This window comes from Protopterus annectens, chromosome 8.part0 (assembly GCF_019279795.1).
Source record: "Protopterus annectens isolate FY-2018-M chromosome 8.part0, PAN1.0, whole genome shotgun sequence".
Taxonomy (NCBI): domain Eukaryota; kingdom Metazoa; phylum Chordata; order Ceratodontiformes; family Protopteridae; genus Protopterus; species Protopterus annectens.
In genome coordinates this window covers 1,119,776,312-1,119,787,946 of record NC_056741.1, presented here as the reverse complement: position 1 = coordinate 1,119,787,946, position 11,635 = coordinate 1,119,776,312, and the positions used below count along the sequence as shown (strand labels likewise).

The following is an 11,635-nucleotide window of genomic DNA, read 5'->3' as shown; positions in this document are numbered from 1 at the left end:
ATATTTCACTGAAAGTTATATATGGCCTTTTCCCCACTGTTGTGCGACCCTGGAGTTAGTATATACAGTAAGGGGTGTGTGGGGGGCATAGCCCCCCCCCCACATGTTTTGGATATATATTAAGTTCAGAAAAAGTAATTTATTGGAATTGCAAGTATCCATGTATATAGTTCAAAATATTTAAAAGAGGTGGTGGGCGGTGCCCCCCCCACACCCCCTTACTATATATACTAACTGCAGGGTCGCACAACAGTGGGGAAAGGGCCATATATAACTTTCAGTGAAATGTGCTTTCAGTGAATAGTCCTAGACCCATATATATATATATATATATATATATATATATATATATATATATATATATATACACACACACACACACAGTTTGTTTTCTGGGGGGAGGGTGGGGGGGTGGACTGAATGCAAATTTTGCAATAACCACTGAGATGCTGACTAATCCCTGCACTGCCACTTGCCTGAAACAAGAAACATAAATATCTTACGAAAAAATATATATCTGAATGAGTTGTCATTAAATCAGGTTATGGTGTAACACAGCTTTCACAGTCCCATGCTCTTGCCCTTTAACTGGATCCTTTGGCTTTTATTCAGCCATGGTGTAGTCCAAACTGCCTTGGACAGCTTATGCTCTTTTTATCTCCCTCTCACCCTAACTTTTGCAGCATGTATAATCTCATTAAATTTACTCCACAAAAAGCTGTTGCCCAGCAGTATGTCACACTTTGCTGCCTTTGGATTCTGCTTTGAGCTGACACAACTTCTGCTGTATGCCTGCAACTCGCTATGAGCTGGACAGAGAAGGCTTGGATGGATGGAGGCAGCTAGCAGTGAACACAAACCCACATTCTATTGATGGGCGTAACATGCTGATCCCTTGGTGAAAGGCTGATCCCTTAATAACCACAGAAACACCTTTAACTAGGAACAGGTCCATTTAACAGCAGCATTAAGGGCTCAGCCTATTACTGGTCCTTTGTACACCGCCTTTTAAACCTTAAGTGTCTTTTCTCCACTAGGGCTACTTAGATTGTCTGGCTTCTTTTTCCGCAATGTCTCTATCCAGCTGGAACTGGAACGTGTGGCAAAGCTAGACAGTGCTAATGAGCTAAGGCGCATATTCTTTCCAGAGGTGATAAGTTCACCAAAGCCTTCCTGGTGGGAGAAAGCATAACCAGATCGTCGAGATCCAGTGCGCCCCACTCTCCTCATGCATCGATGTTGTGGCTTCTGCTTCTTCCGCACAAGCTGTGTGTAGCGGACCTAGAAAGAAAAAAAAGTGGTTAGAAAGGTTAGCCTGCTGTAGGCGTTACCTCACACAAAACCTGTATTTTGGGGGAAACAAAGCTGCAAAGTGCCTTCAATCCATTAAAACTTACTACATTCCATGTTTTAGAAATGATCATACTCCGGTTTCATAAGAACAGTGAAAACTGACAAACTCGTACATAAAGTGGGAGGGCACAGAAAGCTGACAAATTCACCTGTTTTGTTCATGCTTCCTTCATACTCTACCTCAATAGATTCTCTTTGGTTATTGCTCATACTGCAAATTCCTTTTTATCTATTAAATAAATATCTGTTGTTTGTCTGAGGCCCACTCAGTTCTGCCTATCACTTCTACAAATAAGTTCCCAACATATCCTAGTTTTCAGTGCAGAAGTATTCCCACACTCCTTCCTTCAATTCTCTCTGCATCAGCTTCACAGTATGGGTCATAGCAGTATGCTTACAAGCCTATGCACTTGTGTGCAGTTTTATAATCAGGAATTTCCTCCAGTATACAAACCTCTACCTTTTCATGGTGGGAGCGAGAAGTACAGAACTTAAACACCTTTTTTAACACTATCATTTAGAAATACACAGCTTTAAGAAACAAACATACAAGCACATGTAATGCACAAAAAGCAAATGTGATAGGTGAACAAAAAAGGAATAAAGTTAAAAAGGATGCGGTGATGCGAAAGGAGTCTGTCAGATCCACCCAGCAGTCATCTGGTCAATCAGACAGTTGTAAAAAACTGAAGTGCAACAGCTGACAAAACAGAGTTAGCAGGGTAAAGCAAGAAGGTACAAACTGGGAACATTACATTTCATAATGTTTTGTAATGCCTTTTTTAACTTTATCAAGTTTGAAAATATTCAAAGTCTGTCATTAGCTGCACCCCACATAAATCATTTTCCATACAAGTTATTCGCCTCTGATGGATTGAATCTCTGAGGTGAAATTTCCAAACCAGAATACTATACATAACACAGATCTCACATAAGTGGACAACACAATACTTAGCACCCATTTCAGTTTAAATCAGAGAAAAGAATAGTTGTGTAAAATCTTACCATAAACACAGATATCCTTCTCTTCCATGTTGCCTTATTCTAAACATGTGGGATCTTCCGGCTGAGGTGACCTGAATGTCCAGCCCATATACAAAAGCTTAGCCTGGCTGCTGTATGGTGCGTGAGACGTCACACGTAGGTACCATAAAATGTGACATCCGCACGCACAGATCTCAGAACTGAATGCTCCAGTTGGACAGTAGTCTAAAGGAAGCTGATCGGGATGTCATCTAGACAGGGAAAAATAATCGAATGTAAAGGAGAACAGGTAGATGTCTTAGTGGGGGTAGGAGGGAGGGACAGGAATACTGCAACATGGAAGAGGACGACATCTATGGTTATGGCAAGATTTTACACAACTATTCTATGTCCTTCTATTCTCATGTTGCAGTATTCTAAACATGAGGGAAGAGTACCAAAGCTCAGCATGTGTTATGGGTGGTAGAAGAAAAAGAAGAACCATCCTTCATGCAGGATGGCTTTTGCAAAGCCTGCCCTAGCCTTGGAGATATAGTCCAGCTTGTAATGTTTAGTGAAAGTGGACTGAAGACCCTGTGGCTGCCTCTAGGATAGTGGCAGTATTTAAACCTTTGAAGAAAGCCCCCGAGGAGGCCACTGACCTAATAGAGTGGGTCCTCACAGCACAGGGAAGGAGTTTGCCATGGAAAGAGTAGCAGAAGGTAATAGTGTTGGAAATCCAGGAGGAAACTGTTTGTTTGGAGACAGCTTTCCCCAGAGCCCTGGGGTGAAAGGAAACAAACATCTGGTTAAACTTTCTGATACTCTTAGTCTTGGCCAGGTAAAATCTAAGTTGCCTGTGAACATCAAGGGAATGGAGCACTCTCTCACTGTCATTCTGTGGAGAAGGAAAGAAGGTGGGCAAAGTGGATGGACTGGTTAAGCAAAAGTTCATTGACTACTTTAGGCATGAAGGATGGGTTTTTGTGTGAACAGAGACCCTATCCTTATGAAGTATCAGGTATGGTGGGATAGTCATGCGTGCCTGTAGCTCTGAAACCCTCCTAGCCAAAGTCAGGGCTACTAGAAGCACTGTGCACATCTTCAGGGAGGCTAACACTGCTGGCTCAAAAGGTGCAGTGAAGAGTTTTTCTATAATGTAATTCAGGTCCCAAGGAGGGGGAATGGGTTTTCTTGGTGGCCTGATATGGAGCACACTCTTAAGAAAAAACTTTACCTCTAATCTGGAAAGCAAAGGCGGATTGAGAGATATGCAAGCAGAAACAACTGATAAATGGAAAGTTATTTCTTAAGTAGTTCATACAAGTAAGACAAAACTAGAGGAAAATCTGCCTGAAAAGGATCTAGTTGTTTGTTAAGACACCAACTGGAGAACCTTTTCCATTTAGATAGGTAGCATCTTCTGGTAGTGGGTTTAGTGGCCTCCTGCAGGACTGAAAGCACATCCTCTGAGTAAAGATGTCTGAAAGGAATCAGAAGTTTATCACCCACAGTGTCAATTTGAGGATATGTAGGTGTGGGTGGTTGAGAGATCTCTTCTGATGTGTGATGAGGTCCACCTTGTGAGGTAACTTGTGGCGATTGTCTTTGGATAGTGAAAAAAGGAGGATGAACCAGTGCTGTCTTGGCCAAAAGGGAGTCACCAGCAAGATTTTGTGATTGTCCTGTTGAATCTTCAGCAAGACTTTCTGTATGAGAGGTAAGGGGGGGATGCATAAAGAAACATCCGCTTCCAGGAAATCGAGAATGCATCCACCCTCCATGCCTGAGGACAGGGATTCCTTATGCAGAATAGCTGTAGTTGTCTGTTCTGAGGGAAGGGAAACAGATCTATTTGAGGTGTTTCCCACCGGTGGACTATACCTAGAAACACATCCCTGTGCAACATCCATTCATGGTTCAGAGATACTGACCTGCTGACAGCATCTGCCTGAACACTGTTTTGTGATGGAATGTAAACTGCCTGCAGCGTTACCTTGGAGAGGGTGGCCATTTCACATGCTTGGATAGCCAGCCTGCAAAGTAAGTAGGATTTTGTTCCCCCTTGTTTGTTGATGTACCACAGGGCCATGGTGTTGTCTGTGAAGATTTTTAGAGGTCCTGGGTGTATAATGGGAGAGAATGTCTTTAGGGCTAGGATAAGGACAGTCATTTCCCTGACATGTATGTTTTTATCTTTAATGGCAGTACCAGTATCCCTGAACCTTCAGACCCTTCATTGTTGCTCCCCACCCCAGGTCTGATGCATCTGTGTACATCTGTTGATCTGCAGGGAGAGGTTGTAGAGGCAATCATGGATTCAGGTGAACTTGCTGGATCAACCAATATATCTCTTTCTTGCGACATGGAAGGAAGGGACTCTGAAATTCTAATGGGTGGGCATGTTGGGACCAAACATTCTTCAGGTACCATTGAAACTTTCTCATGTGTAACCTGGCTAGGGGCAGCATAGGAAGTGTAGCTGTCATGAACCCCAAGAGGCGTAGACACTCCCTGGCTGAAATGCTGCTGGCTAGGAGTAGATTCTTGAAGTATGATGTTAAAGATGTGACCTTTTCTGTGGGGAGGAAGGCCTTCGTCAGATCTATCCTTATTCTGCTCATGTGACGTCCCATGCACCATACAGTGGCCAGGTTAATCTTTTGTATATGGGCCAGACGTTCAGGTTGCCTCAGGTGGAGGATCCCACATGTTTAGAAAACTGCAACATGAGAATAGAAGGAAATCTACTTCTCCACATGCAAGCTACAGTACCCATAAAAGCTACCCTGTGATGTCTTTCAACAGGAATACTTTGTTCTCTGCTAAATGTTTTTAACGTATGTAAGGGGCAGACACATTACTATCTAATAGTTGTATTCCTCATTCTCCACACACTTCCCTCTCTCTGGCTACCAACACTGTGTGACAATTAATCTTTTCATCTCTTCTTGCACAGTAAGATGGTGACTCATTAAGGAAGGGCAAGATCATCTTCTCTGACCTAAATGAGGGTGAATGTATGTCTGATTCACGGCCTCAAAAAATCTTGTAATCTGCATGTAACAAGGCCACATCTACATTGCAGCGCCGCTCCCCCAGCATCCTTTTCCAGTAAAGGATGCTCTGTGGGTGTCATGCAGACTTTGATGACAGACAAGGATGTCTTGGCCTATGTAGTCTAACCATTCACCAATATTTTGTTAAAACTGTAGATTCTGCTTAATAGCCAGAATATTTTTTTCTTCCACCAGGTATAAGGAATGCTTTCATGTTGCTTCTATGCATTCATAAATCATTACACTGTTCCTGACTCTACTACCTTTTCATGAAGGCTGCTCTTATCATTCACATACGTTTCCATAAAAAATACTTCTTTGTACTTCACTCAGCCTTCAAGTTTTTATATTCAAATCATACCCTTTTGATTTTTTTTCCTGGAATGCGCACTCACTTGGACTTTAATGATCCACTGCTCATGCTACATCCAAATCCTTTCTTCAAAAATGTATAGAATAAATGCCATGACATACAGTGAAGAACATGCACCATTTACACTGTTGTCCTCTATAAGCTGTGATGAATGAAATGAGCTCACAGGAACTATATATAATACTCCACATGGGGTCTTAGCTTTCTCTAGAGAAAGCTTCTCGTTTCCTAATGATACCTCTTTCTAGGAACATCTGCATTCATCTGCCATCATTCCTGCTTTCTCACAATGCTTAATTACACCTTTGAATCACCTGATGCAAAAGTTATCTTCAAGTCTTCCTCTGTAGTTACAACTTCCCCTCCATTTCTCCACTGCTTCTGCAGCTTTGTCTCACAGATGTGTTTCTTTGCATCTCTGCACAGAATTTAAGCTACCATGTATCAGACCACTCCCAATACTGTCAAATGTCTGTCCGCCCTTTATACACATTCTTATGTAAACCCAGTTATACACCTTTGCATTACTAGCAAAAAGCGTGTTTCTCTCCAGGCTGTAAACACAGTGATAAAGAGGGACACCTACCAAAAAAATGACAAATGTGATGCCATGCTAAAAATCATCATATCACTGCATTTGAGCAGACTCCATTTACTGCAACATTCTATACCTTATGTAGTTAGTATTACCCAAGTTGCCATTACCCACTCCAAAGAAGTTTAGTCTGTTTACTAACTCGTACTGCACTGTGCCAAACTCTATGAATACCACAGCTATGGACACTTTCTAGTTTACTAACCATATACGTTATTCACAGAATCAACTAATCCAGTGGCACATAATTTTTTAAATTATGTTGGCAGCAGTTGGAATGTCTAGAAGGTATAGGGTACTACATTAGGTACAGGTACCGCTTCAGTGCAAGAATCTAAGGCAAATTTTTTTTTTAAAATAACGAAGTCTGCTGAATCTTAAACTATAATGAATGCATGGACTTTGAATTACACAGTGAATACCTGTCAGAAATGTTTTTTTTTATGACTATTGATTTTCTCTGTACAGAAGTGGCAGTGGATGCCAGTTTTTTGATGCAAAGAACATCCCTTTAATATGTTTTTATGGGTATATTTAAATATCTATCACATTTACTGCCTGGCAGTAATAAATATTAATTATTAGGGCTTTCTGTGGCTTTAAGATGCTCCAATTTTGTAGACCTGGACAACTGGTGTTTGATAAATAATTTTGCTGAAATTTGGCACGTTTGAGCAAGAATATATTTTCATACAGGCTGCATTTCCTGATTAAAAAAATGTACAAAGCCATTCATACTATAATTTAGCTAGCTTGGAAGCCATTGAGAGGTAGCATTCATTTGTGTATGCACCTGCTGTCTACGTGGGGGGGGGGGGGGGGCATACTGTGATACAGGCTGAAACTCAGGAATACCCAGAGTGCTTAAAATGCAAATTTAGAGAAATGTGCAACCCTTAAATGATTACAATGGAAAGGCACATATTTTACAAAAGAAATCAAAAGCTTGGTGCAATTACAGCAGCATATATTACTGATTTGAGAAATAAAGCAAAAAAATGAAAATTTGGTGATCTGAGAGATGACTTGATAAAAGACAGGCTTGTGTATGGTGTTAATAATGATGCAGTGGGAAAGATTTTGCTTTGAGACAATGATTTAACATTGAGCAAAGCCATTGAGATTTGTCAAATATATGAGCTTACAGAAAAGCATACGAACATGCTTACAAATGAGAAAAACGTGCATGCAGTGACTGCCAGTGCGAATGTTGATACTGTACAACATGAAGCTAAGATGAAAAAGAAATATAAACCGAAGGGTGTGGCAGTACCCAACCTTAACTATAAATCAAATGGGGCCACAACACCCAACCTCATTGTTAACTGTCGTAATTATGGAGGCAGCCATGAACCTAAACGACAGAAGTGTTTAGCTTTTGATCAGCAGTGTCATAAATGTAAAAGGTGGAGGCATTTCAAAATGCTTTGCAAATCTAAAGTGGCACATACTTTTATTAAAAGAGAACATCCAAAGAAGCAAGTATATCAGCTAGAGATCTGTGAGCAAACGTTCTATGTTGATGGAGTCTCTGCGATTAATGAAACGATTAACACAGCAAAGTAAAGGCAGATCTTGACAAAACTGTGAATTCAAGTGTCATAACCCCAGTAAAAGAACCGCCTGAATGGGTATCCTCCATGGTTGTAGCTTATAAGAAAAGCACAGATGTTATTCGAATATGTACTGAGCAGACCTATGATATGTATGAGATATGTATTAAACAAAACACTTAAGCGTCCTTATCATCTGCTACACACATTAGAAGTAGCAGCCGCTCTCATGCCAAATGCCACTGTCTTTCCTGTCTTGGATGCAAAAAGTTCCTTTTGGCAAATTTTGCTGGATCACAAATCTTAATTGTTAACCACTTTCAGTATTCCATTTGGTAAATACAGATTTTTGAGAATGCCACTTGGGATAAAGTCCGCCAATGAAGTATTTCAACTTGCGATGCAAAAAAATTTTCAGGTTATCTATGTGCTATCATAATAGCTGACATTATTGTAGGGGGCAATGGCAAAGGTGAACATAACAGAAACTTCAAGAAAGTTCTAGACCATGCTCATGAAGTAAATCAAACTGAATCCTTAATTCATACTGAAAGAAGTTACTTATGTGGGTCATTTGTTTACCAGCTCTGGCTTACAACCAGATCCGTCTAAGCAAGCAGCAATTCTTGAGATGCCAGTTCCAGAAAATGTCACATCCTTACAACGTTTTCTTGGTATGGTCAACTATTTAGGAAAGTATCTTTCAGTACCCTTATGTGAGCTGACACGCAAAAATGTAAACTAGTCCTGGTTGGAACAGCACCAAAAATCATTTGATGTTTTCAAACAGAAAATTGCCAGTCCATCTACATTGAGATATTATGATGTTGACAGACCTGTAACTCTTTCGTGTGATGCTTCAAAGTATGGTCTTGGTGCAGCACGTCTTCAAGAAGGCATACCAGTAGCCTATACATCCAGATCTTTAACCCAAACTGAAATGCAGCGTGCACAAATTTAAAAAGAACTTTTGGCAGTAGTGTTCGCATGTTCAAAGTTCAGTGATCATAATTATGGCAAACCTGTTCAAACAGAGATTGATCAGCAACCTCTAGGGACAATTCTGAAAAAGCCTATGCATACAGCCCCAGCACACCTAGTGGTAATTCCTACAGCATTACAACAGGAGTATATCAAAATTTTGCATCATGGTCACACAGGTAGTGTGCAAGAAGCATAGTATTTTGGCCTTCTATGTCAAAAGATAGAAGGAAACTCTTGCATGTTCCATTTGCAATAGCACTAGATCGCACCAACAAAAAGAACCACTTCAGCTAAACCAGATTGCTGAACTACCATGGTCGATGGTTGTTACTGATATTTTCGAATGGAATGGTCAACATTACTCAATGTTAGTAGACTCTTATTCAAATTGGTTTGAAATTGACCTTCTTCCTAACTTAATGTCCAGCACTGTCATTACGAAATTGGAGAGGGATTTTTCTGTTCATGGTAGTCTGCACAAAGTCATTTCTGACAATAGTGCACAGTTTACAAGTCAGCAGCTCAAGAATTTTGCTGAGTCTTGGGACTTTGTCCATGTTACTAGCAATCCTGAGTATCCACAAGTCCAGTTATCTGAGTGTGCAGTTCAAAGTGTTTGTTGGAGAAATCCAAGAAAAATGGTACCGATATTTTTCTTAACCTAATGTTAAAAACATTCCTTGAGACAATCTGCTTGTTTCACCAGCTCAGAGACTGACGTCCAGGCAGACTAGAACAACTCTTCCAATCAGTAAACAATTCCAAATGCAAAACAACAACAGAGTGGTCAAGACTCAACTTTTGAAAAAAACATCAGTCACAAAAGTTGTACTACAATAAATCCAGCAAACCTCTTAGACCATTAAGACAAGATGAGATTGTGAGAATGCAAAAATATAAAGGATATGATCGAGTGGGAACTGTCAAAGATAATTGTGAAGAACCGAGGTCTTACATTGTACAATCTGATGGAATGGATTTCAGAAGGAATCAAAGACGCATACTACCAGTCTCCGAAACGGTGACGTAGCAGATTGCCTGTGCCAGAGACTCTTTCTCAGAATGACTCTGCACTTGTTCAAATGCCAGAGGACAGTGTACTTTCTTCAAGTAATCCTGATATCATCCCCAAAGTTCCAATTGTAAAAGGCTCCCCAGAGACTGTCCCTGCTGCTAAACCCAGTCAAAAGTTTTATGTGATCAGATCAGGTAGAATATCCAGACCCATTTCAAAATGCACAGCAACTTGGACTTGAATTCATTTGTTGTTAAATGCTGAAGTGATGCCTAGCTTGAAAAATATTTTGCTTTCCTATTGCATGCTGAACAAATCATGGAAGGAGGATGTAGATCATTGTGTGTATTGTACCTAGTCGGCCACTGTCACTAGACAGCACGTGCATACAAGTTACTGAGCACATGCAGGATCAGTGCCATTTTGTATAGTCAACCAGAGTGAATGCAGGCATGAATGGAGATGCACATGGGAGTGTGTTTGAAGTAATGAGTCAGTCAGTTAGCTTAAATATACATTCCAGCTACAGCTCCTGATGTGTTTATTATGTACAATAAACAACTTGAAACCATCAAAGTGCCTCAGCATCTCATCTGAATGCACGAGACGAGCGACAGTCACCTCAATCATTGTGTATTTTTTATTACAAAACATATGCTTATGTAAGCAAATACAAACCTATACAAGGCATTCTCCATACACCACAGATATATAAACACATTTAAAACTGAACAATATAATTCACTTCTGAAGTTGGAACTTGCTAGACTCCTAATTCAGAAGGAAATCCAACAATAAATACATAAAAGAACTCACCAACTGACAATATTGTTCAATGAAATGAAGTAATGTGGTGGTCAAAGCCAGTAGAGTGCTCATTTTTAATTTTGTGCATGATCACTGAAACAATCAAATGGTTTCATTGCAGGAACCCAAGTCCCAAGTACTAGGTAAAAAAAAAAACAAGGAGAGGGTTGGTGGTAGGGTAGTTGATGAAGGACAGAAAGCACAGATCTATCATTATAGCGAGTACATAATTTTCATATCTGATGTTGTCTTTTAAGTTTATTCCTCAATGGATGGGAAAGAGTCCCCAGTTACTTTCTTACTTGGGAAGTCTTATGAAACGATATTCCAGAGCACAACTGAATCAACGGAGACTCAACATCTGAACTGCATATCCATTTTATAGTGTGAGATGAAGGTATGTACCTTGGACTGGGTAGCTACAGCACATATATTATCAATTGGAACACTTGAGAAGAAGGTTTCAGATGAAGCCACAGATCTAGTGAAATGAGCTTTTGGAGTCAAAGGAAGTGGCAAGCCTCTTTACTGCTAGACAAATGAAATGCACTACAACAACTAGCACAAGAGGATGACTCTGGATACTATTTTTGCCAATTTAGCAACCTACAGCTAGCTTATAAATGCCTGGCTCTCAATGTCCTCTTCAAATACAGGACATCATTATTCTTTTGGGAAAACTTGGCTAGGAGTAGAAAGCCCCCATCCCCCTTCCAGGTCATTAGGCTAGTAACAATCTATGAATCTATAAGAGAAGGATGCAAACAATTGATCAGATTTTCTGAAAGGTTTTGCTGGAAGTAAATAAAAGTGTAACGGAGAATGATCATTTAGCAAATGCAATGTATATTCACCCTTGTTTGAAAAATTGGGAAAGAACACAAGAAGATTTTATGGACTAATTAACAGCTGATTCATAAGACACATTTGGAA

At 40.2% G+C, this 11,635-nt stretch overlaps 1 protein-coding gene across 1 annotated transcript in view; it reads right to left on the bottom strand.

The window, feature by feature from the left end:
* Positions 1 to 358: 358 nt before the first annotated feature.
* ATP8B2 (ATPase phospholipid transporting 8B2) overlaps positions 359 to 11,635 on the bottom strand; it is a gene marked incomplete in the record, with an annotated part of 2,601,455 nt that continues 2,590,178 nt past the window's right edge. Inside the window, 1 exon segment of the mRNA XM_044080643.1 lies at positions 359 to 1,281. Within this exon segment, the coding sequence (XP_043936578.1) occupies positions 1,009 to 1,281 (273 nt within the window).